This window comes from Neoarius graeffei, chromosome 1 (genome assembly GCF_027579695.1).
Source record: "Neoarius graeffei isolate fNeoGra1 chromosome 1, fNeoGra1.pri, whole genome shotgun sequence".
In the NCBI taxonomy this organism is placed as follows: Eukaryota; Metazoa; Chordata; class Actinopteri; order Siluriformes; family Ariidae; genus Neoarius; species Neoarius graeffei.
The window spans coordinates 76,369,792-76,384,802 of NC_083569.1; the positions used below are offsets into that span (position 1 = coordinate 76,369,792).

Here is a 15,011-nt window from a genome sequence, read left to right on the forward strand (position 1 = left end):
GTTTTAAACATATTTTGGACTGGAAAACGTCAGCAGTATCTGGCAACACTGCATGTGCGAGTCAGTGTTTATATAGGCTTAAATTCCGTTACTGAAAGTGTGTTATGTTTACAGTGAAGGACTGTGTGCACTTTACATTATTTTTTTTACTTAATACAAGAAATTAATGGATGCCAACATTTTTGCCAAAATGGTATTTTATTTTCCATTGTTTAGGCAGCTTCAGCATCATACTGTGAGATTCTGTTCAAATTGTTTTTTTTTTCTTCTGTGAAGCCTGAGCTATTTATTTTATTAGTTTATAATTATTGTTTAATTTAGTCTTCAGGAGAGACTGCCTGCACACAGTACTAGTGTTAATAGTTTTTTTTTTTTTCTTACATGAAAGCTGAGGCATTTATATTATATTTTAAGGTAACTTCATGTTGTGCTGTGAGGTTCTATGCACTTTAACTTTTGAACCAACAGGTGCATTTGGATAAGTAAAGCCTATTTTTCTGCATTTTTGGAGTCCTGGTAATCTTTTATATTGGTAAAGTTGTTTATAGGACCATTTCTCAGTGTCTTTGTTTTTTTTTATCAATAGTTTTTCAGTAATAACTTAATATTTAACATATCACTCAATTTTAATCACAAAAAGAGAAAATCGCAACAATTTCTCGCAACTTTCACTTCCTCCCGCAATGTAATCGCAACAAAAACCTAAAAAACACCACAACTTTCATTGCAATTTTTTGGAAAATCCCCGCAACATCAGACATTTTAGCCCGCAACAATCACAAAAAAGGCCCGCGGAATCCTGGGGGGACTGAGTAGTAGATGAAAACAGAACAAAAGACTTGGATTGCAGTCAAAAGATAGAGTACTGAATAGATGTATTACAAACTGACATGAAGAAAATCGAGCTCCAATTGAGCTCATGCATGGAGTGCTCTATGCGTGCCCTTGGGACAATTGATCATTGCACACACCTGTTGCTGATTTGGAGCGTAATCAGCATGTGCATAAAAGGATGCTTCCAACACATACGGCATGAAGTATTGTGTTCTCAGAAACCATACCAAGCCTTAAATGTTTATATTGTTATTCTGGTTCCCAACTCTAATTTTGTACTTTTGATTCTGCCTTCATCCTTGCCTCTTCCAGTCTGTCTGTGCCTTGCTTGACCTTTGCCTGTCCTCTGTTTTGATTTTGGGTTATGATTTGGATTATATGCCTGTTTGGAGGTTTTTTTTTTTTTATAAACCTCTTTTGGAGGTTTGGAGGTGTTTTTTTTATAAACACTCTTCTGTACTTACATCTGTCTACCATCACCATTCCTGACAGAATATGTTGCCTAATTATGGATGTAGTGGAAGAGAGCAGGTACACTGCACAATTCCATGCCAAGGCAGAGAAGGAGGAACCCCCCATATATATATATATATATATATATATATATATATTTTTTTTTTTTTTTTTTTGGGGGGGGGGGGCTGAGATTTGGCTCCACTGCAGGCTTTGAAGATGTCATCGCTCCACCACGAGGCTTCAGCAGGGACAAGCTCTTCACCTCACTGGCCAGCTTTGAAGATGTCTTCACTCCGCTGCCGGGCTTCAGCAGGACGAGCTCATTGCTCCAGAGCTCCCTAAAGACATTGGTACAGCAGCAGAGGAAGAGGCTGTCATTCCAGAGCTCCCTCCAGAGACCAACTCGTACCCCTTTTCCACCAAATCAGTTCCAGGGCTGGTTCAGGGCCAGTGCTGGTGCTGGTTCACAACTCGTTCAACTTGCGAGCCAGCTGAGAACCAGTTTGCTTTTCCATAGCTCGGGGTGCTAAGGGGAGCCACGTCATTATGTCACTGTATACGTCAGTTACGTCGCTGCGTTTGCATAAACCTTGGGGAGAACATCGATGCAACAACAACACAGAGAAGAAGAAGCAGCAACAACAACAATAATGGATGACTTCGCATTTGTACAGCTGCTGCTTCTGGCTTTATGGTGCTTCATTGGGATCAGAAAACAGCAGATCCAATATGTTTGTGTTGATCGACAGGTTTTGAGTGGACGGCGATTACATTCTAGGAGACAGGTAATAACCTAATAATGTTTTGACTCTTACTTACACTGAATGTGAGATGGTTATGTTAGCCTTTGTTATGAGCTAACATTAGCTGGTGTTATGTCGGCTTTGGCGGTCTTGCTATTGTTGTTGGTCTTAACTCCGCCCCCCCGCTGATGTAAGCGGTTCTTTCCTCTGGCCCAGCAAAGAGCTGGTGCTAGCCTGGAACCGGTTTTTCTGGCCCCAGAGCCAGTTCTTTGTCAGTGGAAACAGAAAACCCGGTTCCAAACTAAGCACTGGCCCCGAACCAGCCCTGGAACTGATTTGGTGGAAAAGGGGCATCAGTGGCAAAGGAGGATGCCCTCGCTCCAGACTTCCCTCCAGAGGCTGATGCAGTGGCAGACAAGGATGCCTTCACTCCAAAGTGCCATCCAGGGGCCAACAGGGCAACCACCACTCCAGAAGCAGTGCCAGGGGCCGACAGGGCAGCCACCACTCCAGAAGCGGTGCCAGGGGCCGACAGGGCAGCCTCCACTCCAGAGCCAGTGCCAGGGGCCAACAGGGCAGCCTTTGCTCCAGTGTCAGGGGCCAACAGGGCAGCATCTGCTCCAGAGTCAGCACCAGGGTCTGACAAGGCAGTGTTCGCGCCAATGCCAGGGGCCGACAGGGCAGCCACTGCTCCAGAGCCAGGAGCCGACAGGGTGGCCTCTGCTCCAGATTTCAGTTGGAACAAGCTCTTCACCATGCCGCCCAGCTTTGAGGACACTGTCACTCTGCCACCAGGCTTCAAGGATGTTGTCAATCCACCACCGGGCTTCAAGGACATCATTGCTGTGCTGCTGGGCTTCAAGGACATTGTCGCTCCATTGCTGGGCTTCACTGAGGATAAAACCATCACTGAAGCTAAGTCCAAGTTCATGTCCTGTTTGGAGTGCATGTCCATGTCCTGTCTGGAGCCTGTGTCCTGGCCAGAGCCCAAACCCAAGTCCATGTTTTGACTGGAATCCAAGCCTCCATTTATGTCCTTGCCCTTATTCAAGGCCTGACCCGAGCCTAAACCCCCACCTAAGCCGAGGATCTGGTGCCACATCTGCCCAGAGCCTGAGCAGAGCTCTGAGGAGACATTTTCTCATGGCAGGCCATTTACCCTGAGGCAGCTCAAAGAAGATTTTAGCTCTTGGAGGGAGCTCTTTTTTTTGGGGGGGGGGGTGTCCTGTCACTCCTTCATGTGCTTGAGCTCACGCACAGAGTGCACTGTGTGTACCCTTGTGACAATTGATCATTGCACACACCTACTCGTGATTTGGAGCGTAATCATCATGCCCATAAAAGGATGCTGCCAACACTGTTGCATTGTTATTCTGGTTCCCAACTTTAGTTTTGTACTTTTGATTCTGCCTTCGTTCTTGCCTCTTCCAGTTTGTTTGTGCCTCACCCAACCTTTGCCTGTCCTCTGTTTTGATTTTGGATTATGATTTGGATTATATGCCTGTTTGGACTTGTTTTTATAATAAAAAGTCTTCTGTACTTACATCTGTCTACCACCACCATTCCTGACACACTGACTCAAGAAATCAAAAACCAAAGTCATGGAGTTTCTGGGACTAAGTCTTATGGACTTAAAATGACATACACTGCAACCCCACTATAATGAACTCTTTGGGGGATGTCCAAATAATTTGTGATATCGAAAAATTTGTAATATTAAAATGGACCTACTTGTCACATCAAACACTCATGTCATACGGTATGTGAAATTTTAGGCACATACTCCTTATCATGACTTTCTCCTTCCAAGTCACTATCACAGTGCATTGACCGAGTTAAAGGATCACGAATGGAGGCGATGATTTCTTCAACTGTTATGGAAATGATGGAGGTTATCGGTGTATTGCCGTCAGTGTCCACCCACTGACTTGCTATGTTTTCTAACTCTTCAACATTCATTTCATTCATGTGTTGCAAATCACTGATGTCATTTATGTTGCGCTGCGAGGCTGAGCGGGGTAGTTTATAAAAATGCCACCAGTGTGCTTTAACTAGGTGGTAAGTTTTGCAGTATCAGCAATCATTTCATCCTTTTATCAATCCATTGATCAAAGTTCTTGATAATTGTTAATGATCAACACCTAAGCAAGGCTCATTAAGCCTTTGTTTTATGGCATTAACATGTATTTTTAACTTGACTGTGGACTTGATTACTTATTGCTTGTCCTCTAGGAAGAGGAACGCATGGCTCAGTGTGTCATGTAAAGGCCCGGTCCCACTGGCCGATGGACACAAAATGTATGCAAAAAGGACACAGCGGACGAGCAAAATTTCGGGGGTGGCGCTATCCGTTTTCATCCGCTCCAGAAATGGACAAAATTGGCGAAAATTTGTGAAAACAGAACGGAAAAGAACGGATGTGGGTAGTATATAGCGGGGATGTTAAACGCATGTTCATAGGAAGCCTAGCAGATGAAAGCAGATGGAAGTGGATGACAGCTCCGAAGGGGTTACCGGTGATAACTGAGAAGCGGACGCATAGCAGAAAGAGCGGATGCATAGCGGATGAAGGGGATGCATCACGTACGCCTAACGGAAACAAAGGGGATGTTGTGCGGATGTATATCGGATGCAGACCGTTCACTGCGCATGCGGGGGGTATGAATTGCGTCTGCTCCGCGGATATAAAGGGATGCAGCACGCACGCCGTCAGCATAAAGCGGAAAGACGTGCTGGCGGCTACATCGATACATCTCTACTACTAGATGATTTTCTCCCCCTTTTTATACAAAATATCGATTGTCCGCTAGGTGTCCTTCTACGTACTCTAGACATACTCCAGACATCCTAAATATACGAGATACATCCCAGATATAAACGCTTTGTCCGTTTTGAATACTTTATATACGAGATGCATACGCTTACATCCTTTCTATTTCCATGCTACTAACGATGAATAGACGTTTCATGTACCTTATCTTTCCTCCCTCTTTCCGTTTTCAGCTGCAGCGGATGTGAGTTGCGAGGATGCCCAGAGGATGCAGAGAGGATACAGCAGACGTTTAATGGATGATAACAGACATAGAACGTTTGTTGCTCGTATATGTCGCGGATTTACATCGTACACGGCGGAAAGTTCATCCGTTCTAAAAGTTTTGTGCAGCTCAAAACTTTTTGCGTGGATGAAATCACAGTGGACAGATGCTCGATGGATAGAGCGTATGAAGCACGTATGCAATGAGTACACAACGGATGCATAGCGTTTTCCAACGGATGGCAAAGATTTTTTTACGTTTTACATCCTCTTTGCATCCGTAAGTGCAGTGGGACCGGGCCTTAAGCAGGCAATTGCAGGGAGTGTTTATTGACAAACAGGCAGGTAAACAGTTCAAAAACCTAAGACAAATGCAGGGTCATAAAACAGGCAATGGTCAAACAAGGCACAAAGAGAACGGCAAAGGCAAAAGGCAGAGTTCAAATACACAAAACAAAGTCAAAACCATAAAGACAATCCACAGATACAAGGCTTGGTAATGTGAGACACTAGGTATAGTGCAAATCCTTCTCCAAGACTGTGTGTTTAGAGAGTCTTTATAAGAGTGCTCTGTGGTTGTGTTGTAATCCAGAACAGGTGCATAGTAATTAGTCTTAATGGCACTGCGCGCAAGCACGCTGTGCACTCCAACTGCTAACATGCGTGGATGTGACACAGTGATGTGTTTTTTTTTTTAAGACTCCAGCTCATTGTCATTGGGGGGGGATGAACACAGTTCATTATATACGAAAGTTCATTGTAAAAGAGCTCGTTATAGTGGGGTTGCAGTGCACATTGTATGAATGCTCAAATACTTTTGGCCTACACACTACAGATGTGAGTAGAGTCACCAAAGTCCTGAGTCACTAAAGCACGAATGTGTTGCCTTCTTCAACATTAAATGTAACTGTAAATGTGTGACATAGTGTTCTTTAATAAATAAAAAAACACATTGGCAAATTGCTGTGAAATAAAACCTTTCAGGATTACATTACATTGCATTACATTACATGGCATTTAGCATATGCTCTTATCCAGCGTGATGTACAACAAGTGCAAAAGTCAGGTACGTACAAGAAGTGCTGAACTTCTAGACAAGAAAGTTCTAGTGCCAAATTAACAACTGACAGAATAATACTTAGTGTAATATTCTGATGAAGTACGGTACCAATACTCAGCAAACAGCCAAGGAAACAAGCCAATCATCCAAATGAAATGACAAAGTACAACTAAATACAGAAAAATAAAACTCCAACAGCTAACACCAGGTTAGACAGTACACAGCCTGGGTTGCTCTAGACTGATATGCAGTTACACAGTGGGCAGGGAAGAAGGGGAGAGGTGCAGCCTGAAGAGGTGAGCCTTCAGTCTGTGCTTGAAGGTGGTCAGGGAGTCAGCAGTTCTGACCTCAATAGGAAGGTCATTTCACCAACAGGGAACCAGGACAGACAGCAGTCTTGAGCAGGCTGGGGAGAAGTGGAGAGGATGAGGGGCCAGGCGACCAGTAGTAGCAGGGCATAGGATCTGACTGGAGGGTAGGGGCATATCAGACTCTGGAGGTATGCTGGCACTAACCCCTTGACAGCCTGGTAAGCTAGTACCAATGTCTTAAATTTGATGCAAGCTGTGATAGGGAGCCAGTGCAGGTCAGCAAGCAGAGGGGTAACATAGGAAGAATGAGGGTGGTTGTAGACCAGGTGAGCTGCAGTGTTCTGGATGAGCTGCAGGGGTCTGATGGCAGATGCTGGAAGGCCAGCAAGGAGACAGTTACAATAGTCCAAGCAGGACAGGATCAGTGCTTGGACCAGGAGCTGAGTAGAGTTGGTGGTGAGGAAAGAGCAGATCCTCCAGATGTTGTAGAGGAGGAATCTACACATCTAGGTCACTGCAGCAGTGTTTGCTGAGAAGGATAGTTTGTCATTAAACACAACTCTGAGATTCTTTGCACTGGGTGAAGGTGACCTAGAGATGTCCCCAGGGAAATGATAATGTCCAGGGGTGGAGAGGATGGAGCAGGAATGTAGATTACCTCCGTCTTGCCTGGGTTGAGCTTCAGGTGATGGTTGTCCATCCAGCTCTGGATGTCACGCAGGCAAGCAAAGATACAACTGGGGATGTATATGTCAGAAGGAGAAAAATATAGAAACAGCTGGGTGTCATCACCATAGCAGTGGTAGGACCAAGAGACTGGGTGTAGAGGGAGAAGAGAAGCGGACCAAGGACTGAACCTTGAGGGACACCACTGGTAAATGGGCATGGTGCTGATATAGAACCAGACCAGGTAACCTGGAAGGAGTAATTGTAGAGGTAGGACTTGAACCAGTCTAGAGCTGTCCCACAAATCCCCAGAGCTGATAGGGATAACAGGAGGATGAGGTGATCAATGTCAAATGCAACAGAAAGATCAAGGAGAATCAGGACAGAGGAGAGGGAGGCGACATGTGCTGCATGAAATGCCTCACTGACGGAGAGAAGGGCAATCTCGGTTGAGTGTCCAGCTCAGAAGCTGGATTGGTGAGGATCCAGGAAGTTGTTCTATGAGAGAAAAAAGGAGAGTTGGTTAGCAACAGCATGTTCAAGCATCTTTGATAGGATGTGCTTTTATTGAAAAATAATCAACTTCAGGGTGGTAACAATAACTTTAAGTGTGTATTCCAGGCTTGTATATTTGTCTCCTCTATTTTCATCACATTAATCTGAGCTGTTTCTCCTAACTTACTCCATCCTTTGTCCTCTCTCAGATGCTCATTACTGCTTATTCTCTTTCTTTTTCTTTCTTTTCTCTCTCTCTCGCTCTTTCTATCTCTCATTGCATGTCATAGAATGGCACATGCACACAAAAATACTAACATCATATACATACACACACAATACTGACATACTGACTCTGTTTACTCCATTTTCATACTCTCATTTTTGTGTCTTCCCACAAATCTTTCATTTCATTTTTCAGGTGACATACTTTCCATTTGACTGGCAGAACTGCACCATGGTGTTCAAGTCATTCACTTATGACTCCTCTGAAATGGACCTTCAGCATGCCCTTGACGAGAGAGGAAATGAGATACGAGAGATCATCTATGACACTGGTTTCAGTGGTATGAATACACATAAGCAGCTCAGACAAGCCTTGGCAGACTCTGGGAGAGAGTACTGAAAAAAGATCTGTATTTTTTCATTATGGAGAGCATTGGATGATTAAATAAAATACACACATGAACACACACCTGCACTCTTAATTGCTTGCCTTTTCCACAGAGAGTGGTGAATGGTACATCCGTCACAAGCCTTCCAGGAAGAATGTAAAGAAAGAGGACCTGTATGAAGACATCACCTTCTATCTGATCATTGAGCGTAAACCCATGTACTACGTATTCAACATCATTCTGCCTTGCATCCTCATCACAATCATCGCCATCTTCAACTTCTATCTGCCACCTGATGCTGGTGAGGCCGAATAACTCAAATCAGCCACATTCTTGAAGCTTACAGTAACAGATTCATATTTCTTTGGGAATAATCTATTGGAAAGGTCTTTTAGAGGTAGACTGGTATTACCATTTATCATTTACAGATGTTATTTTGTTCAAATTAGAGGGATGTTTTGACCCACTAGTTCCACCCAGAATTCACTCTTTACTCAATATGGTTTTTGCCAGAAAAAAAAAAGAAAAACAAGATTAAATAGTAAATAAAAAGACTTCCATGTTGTTGTTTTTTTTGTTTTTTGTTTTTTTTGTTTGTTTGTTTGTTTGTTTGTTTCACTGGTTGTTTGCACAGCGTCATCCACAGCATTGTTTAAAGGGGTAACCCAAACCACATTGTATATATGATCAGGTTTTAACTCAGTTATGTGTACTCATTTTAAGCATGAACTTGACCTGAATGGATTTGACAGTTTCTCTATTTGTATATAAATTCTCTGACAATAGAAGTGACATCCTCAGCCTTGGGTTGGACACATTAGGTTCTCACATTTTGTGGTTGGTTTTCCCCCAAGCTAAGGATCCATCTTCATTTGAAAGGACACATCTAGTGTATTGTAGCACAGATTAACTGCTGAGACACTGATCCTAATATGAGTTTCTTTAATTAATCAAATCACCATGAGGATTTCTAACCTTAAAAGGAAATACTTCATTACTGCTTTATCAAAGCAGCCAGCCAGTGGTGTCATCACAGTAAACAACAATTAGCTACAAAGATAAAATTGAGAAAACTAAAATGTTACTAATTACAATTGTTTAGTTAAAGTTACATTTAATCATTTACCCAGACATAAACACTTAAATTAGGAATGAGAAATATGTAGCTAAACCTTTTATCAAATAGCAAACTGCAACCATCAGTTTTCAGTCTTTGACAGCGCCCCCAACTATTTGAATGGGCAATTATTCAGGAGCAGATTAAAGCTAGTCCAAAATATAGTTCATATACTACTACAAGTTGATCATTAAATGGAAAATCAATGAAACATAGTATAACCTGTGGCTGAAAATCTATAGAAGACCTTATTTGTCACATGTACACTCAAGCACAGACTTAAGCACACAGTGAAATTTAACCTCTCCATTTAACCCATCTAAAGTAGTGAACACACACATGCACATACAAGTGAGCAATGAGCGCGCGCACACACAGAGCAGTGGGCAGCTATGCTACAGCACCCAGGGAGCAGTTGGGGTTAAAATGCCTTGCTCAAGGGCACTTCAGCCCAACCTCAGGCCATGGCTGCCCATGTTAACCTAACTTCATATCTTTGGATTGTGGGGGAAACCGGAGCACCCAGAGGAAACCCATGCAGACACAGGGAGAACATGCAAACTCCACACAGAAAGGCCCCCGTCAGCCACTGGGGTTGAACCCAGAACCTTCTTGCTGTGAGGTGACAGTGCTAACCACTACACCACCGTGCTACCCCTATGACTAAGTTCATCATAATTCACAAACACTGAAACACATTGTTAGTCGAACACGCAAACACTGTTTTGTAGATAAGTAATTTAATACAAAGCTGCTCATTACGAGATTGTTTTCACCTCCGTTTGTTTGTTTGCTTGACTTTTCCCAAATTAACTCAAAAAGTAGTGAACAGATTTTGATAAAATTTTGAGGAAAGGTGGGCCATGGACCAAAGAACCATTGATTAGATTTTGATGCAAATCTGGATAAGTATGAGGACCCAGGATTTTTATTTTGTATTTATTTATTTATTTATTTTTGCTTGTTCCCAATGTTACTCAAAAATTTAGTGAACAGATTTGGATAAAATTTGGTGTATAGCTTTAGTATTATCCTAGGTTCAAGTGATTTGATTTTTATAATATGTGATTTGGCAGAGGTATGCATGTTACCATGTCCCCTTCTAGTTTGATATAACATGGTGTGATATATATATATATGTTTAGATTTCTGATATTTAGTTACATTATGGCCAGGTTCTTTTAATCGCATCATCAGTTTTTCTTTGGCTAATCAGACACAAGGTATGCCACCACACTTCCCAGAGCAGTTGGAGGTTAGGTGCCTTGCTCAAGGGCACTTAAGTTCAGGGAATCGAACTAGCAACCTTTTGGTCCCAAAGCTGTTTCTCTAACCATTTGGCCATAGCTTCCCCCATGAGTATTTGGTCTGTAAACTCTCCTCTGTGAGAGAATGTTCCATTCAATTAATTGGTTTAAAACTCTGACTCAGCCAGTGGTGATTTACCAAAGCTGTCCCTTGTATGGCCTCGAACAGCAGTGTTACAGCTCATTATGTGACCACTAGGTTCATTTTTTATCTTGGTAAAATCCACTCCATAAATCACTGTTACATGTAGTTGCTCAGACCGAGGTATCTGACCTCAGTGACTTCTGTGAGGAAGCCTCAGGGAAGAAGCTGTACATTAGAATGTGTGTGGTTTTCTGTATTACTCTGTGGGTCATGTATGTACAGAAACAGCTTTGTGTAATAAATGACTATTGGGGTGTCATGGGTGTATACGGGACAAGGTAAAGATATTCTTCTTGATGCATGTCAATGCCTAAGACCTTATTATCTCTTAAGCATGCCAATCTTCTGCTTATCCTCCTTCCATTTGTTTCTGTGCAGGAGAGAAAATGGGTTTGTCCATCAATGTGCTGCTGACCCTTACTGTCTTTCTGCTTCTGCTGGCTGATAAAGTCCCTGAGACATCTCTGGGTGTCCCCATCATCGTCAACTACCTAATGTTAACTATGAGCCTGGTGACATGTTCAGTTATTCTGAGTGTGGTGGTGTTAAATCTGCACCACCGCTCACCAAGTACCCACCATATGCCCCTGTTGGTGCGCAAGGTGAGCCAAGAGTGCAGCACTTTTAACATTCATCTTCCAACACTAATCTATTGAGTTATACACAGTCAGAGAAGTGGATATACAACTCTTCTTCACCAGATGTCTTTAGCAAACAGTTCTTCATAAATGAAAATCAGATAGGAAATGCGATATTTCTACTGAATGCCAGCTGTTCAAACATTAAACCTTAAATACATCTGGCTCTAGTTTTTAGATGCTACTTCTCCTTGGAAAGCTGGTTTCATGAAAGGAGTTTAAATTTTTGGATTTAGAGTTAAAGGCCTCCAAATGGAAGTTTGCACATAGATTTAAAACCCCTGGTCACCCGATTGGTGACCTTATAAGCTTATTTGTTTGAACCACTGAGTGTATTTGAGCTCAGAAAAAGAAAACTTGATTTAAGTGTGAATATGAGTAAAGGAGATGCTGTCCTTGCAGCAAGCTTTGCCCACATCATGACTTTCCTATAAAACTGCACATTTGGAAAAATACACCATTCAGCATTTTTTTTTAACCCTGACTTGAACACACTTATAGACACACACACACACACACACACACGGAGTTCACAGCTTCATATCATTGGGTAACCATGGTTCCTCACCACTCAGAAATTGAAAAGAAACTGGGGCAAGAGGTTTTCTGGGGTAATAGAAACAGTGTAATGAATGAACTAGGTAAGAACAGTGGACAGAGAAGAATGTGAGAATGTGATATAGCAGCACTAGTCACTATGAGCCCTGTTCCTATATGATTCACTATATGTTCAGTAGCTGTTTAATGAGGGAATGAAGTAATATGAATAATATGTAATGTGTGCAATATGGTCACTCGTTTAAGCTGCTTAACATTGCTTGAAGTATGCACATGCCTGAGATTCATGGCTCAGAAATATTACTGTGACCAGTTTAGTGTCAGTCTGTTTCTCCGGAAAGCTTTTGTTATGGTTTTGTTGTGTGAAAAGATGAATGTAGATGGTAGATGGTCCTTCCAAAGCAGTACATCAAGCAGAGACTAGCAGAGGGTCGCCATACAAAATTAAATGAAACTTTTTTTTTTTTATTCAGAATCAAATCACTTCAGCTTTTCAATGTTTATTTGTGTGGTCTGTATTCATAAAGCATCTTATAATAGCAGCACTGGTTAAAAACCAGGGCCAATGTAGCTCATGTTTAGTCATTTTTCATTTTAAAGTTTTTTTTTTTGTACAACCCCAATTCCAAAAAACTTGAGACACCGTGTAAAACATGAATAAAAACAGAATGTGAAGATTTGCAAATCTTGGGAACCATATATTTCATTGAAAATAGTACAAATACAACATGTCAAATGTTGAAACAGAAATTTTATTGCTTTTTGAAAAACATATGCTCATTCTGAATTTGATATCAGCAACATGTTTCAGAAAAGTTGGGACGGGGCAACAAAAGACTGAAAAAGTTGTGTAATGATAAAAAATAAATAAACAAACAAATAAATAAATAAATAAATAAATGGTTAATTGGCAACAGGTCAGTAACATGATTGGGTATAAAAAGAGCATCCCAGAGAGAGATATCTCAGAAGTATAGCTGGGTTGGGGTCCACCGCTCTGTGAGAGACTACGTGGACAAACAGTGCAACAATTTAAGAATCATGGTCTTCAATGTAAAACTGCAAAGAATTTGGGGATCACATCATTTATGGTACATGATGTCATTAAAAGATTCAGAGAATCTGGAGAAATCTCTGTATGTAAGAGACAAGGCTGAAAACTGACATTGGATGCCTGTGATCTTCAGGCCCTCAGGTGACACTGCATTAAAAGCAGACACATGTTTGTAGTGGAAATCACTGTATGGGTTCAGGAACACTTCAGAAAACCATCGTCTGTGAAAACAGCTCATTACTGCATCCACAAATGCAAGTTAAAACCAGATATAAACAATATCCAGAAACACCACCACCTTCTCTGGGCCTGAGCTCTTTTACAATGGACTGAGGCGAAACGAAAATTGTCCCGAGGTCTGACGAATCAAAAGTAGAAATTCTTTGTAGAAATCATGGACACCACGTCCTCCAGGCTAAAGAGGAGAGGGACCATCCGGCTTGTTATCAGTGCACAGTTCAAAAGCCAACATCTGTGATGTTATGAGGGTGCATTAGTGCATGTGACATGGGTAGCTTGGACATCTGGGAAGGCATCATTAATGCTGAATGATATATACACGTTTCAGAGCAATATGCTGCCATCCAGACAAAATCTTTTTCAGGGAAGGCCTTCCTTCTTTCAGCAAGACAATGCCAAACCACTTTCTGAACATCTTAAAACTGCATGGCTCTGTAGTAAACGAGTCCAGATGCTAAACTGGCCTGCCTGCAGTCCAGACCTGTCTCCCATTTAAAACATTTGGTGCATTATGAAGTGCAAAATGTGACAAAGTAGACCCCAAACTGTTGAGCAACTGAAATTGTATATCAGGCAAGAATGGGACAACATTTCTCTTTCAAAACTACAGCAACTGGTCTCCTCAGTTCCCAAACGTTTACAGAGTGTTGTTAAAAGTAGAGGTGATGCAACACAGTGGTAAACACGCCCCTGTGCCAACTTTTCTGAAGTGTGTTGCCGACATCAAATTAAAAATGAGAAGATATTTTTCAGAAAACAATACAATTTCACAATTTCAACATTTGATATGATGTCTTTGTACTATTTTCAATGAAATATAGGGTTTTTGTGTTTTGCAAATTATTGCATTCTGTTTTTATTTATGGTTTACACAGCATCCCAACTTTTTTGGAATTGGGGTTGTAATAGACTAAAATCAGAAATGATTTCATTTTCATGAAATCCATGAAATAATTTTTTAAACAAATTATTGAATTGTTTTTAATTGTTTCTCAAATGTAAAATTCAATCCAGTGATATCTAGTTTGTTTAATCAAATCTAGAACTCAAATCTTCATGAATCCAAATATTTTTTCAAAACTGCCCATGGCAGTACATTTCCAGGTGAACAGAATCAGAGGTGGATAAAGTACCCAACTTCATTACTTAAGTCGAAGTACAGATCCCACTGGTCAAATGTTACTCCGATACAAGTGAAAGTTGTACAGTCAAATTTTTACCAAAGTTAAAGCACTGAAGTACTTGCTTTTAAAAATACTTCAGTCTTAAAAGGACATTTTCTGTCAATGCATTGTTGTATTATTGCCACAACACTTACAAAACCTAATGCCTCTGAAGCAACTGACTGGATTTACTGACTAGCTTGTAGAACCTGTAGAATAAGCACCTTTAATCATGGATAAACACAGATTTCTACATTCTGTTTATTTGGCAAGATTATGCTAAAATATAGTTCTGAAAGGACTTCAGATAAGTTAACAACATGCATACTCAACTCTGCACCTTATGTTGTTTGTGTCTGCACTTAATGTTATTTGTGTAGTTTATTCCATTTATTGCTTGTCTATTGTGTCATTGATTGTCTGCAGTGTTGCACTCGTTGCACTCTTGCACTTTATGTTGTTATATGTAGATTTGTAGTCCTGATTGGTTGAAATGACAAATAAAAAGACCTTGACCTTAACATTATTCATGTTAGTGTAACTCCGTTTTTATATGCCAACTAACAGTGTCCAAGT

The 15,011-nt window shown here is 41.3% G+C and overlaps 1 protein-coding gene across 1 annotated transcript in view; it reads left to right on the top strand.

Moving 5' to 3' along the window:
- Positions 1–15,011, top strand: part of chrnb1 (cholinergic receptor, nicotinic, beta 1 (muscle)) — a 73,080-nt gene that overhangs the window by 45,083 nt on the left and 12,986 nt on the right. Inside the window, exons 6-8 of the mRNA XM_060924898.1 lie at positions 8,021–8,165; positions 8,326–8,514; positions 11,161–11,384. Coding sequence (XP_060780881.1) covers positions 8,021–8,165; positions 8,326–8,514; positions 11,161–11,384 — 558 coding nt within the window. The remainder of the gene's footprint in view (positions 1–8,020; positions 8,166–8,325; positions 8,515–11,160; positions 11,385–15,011) is intronic.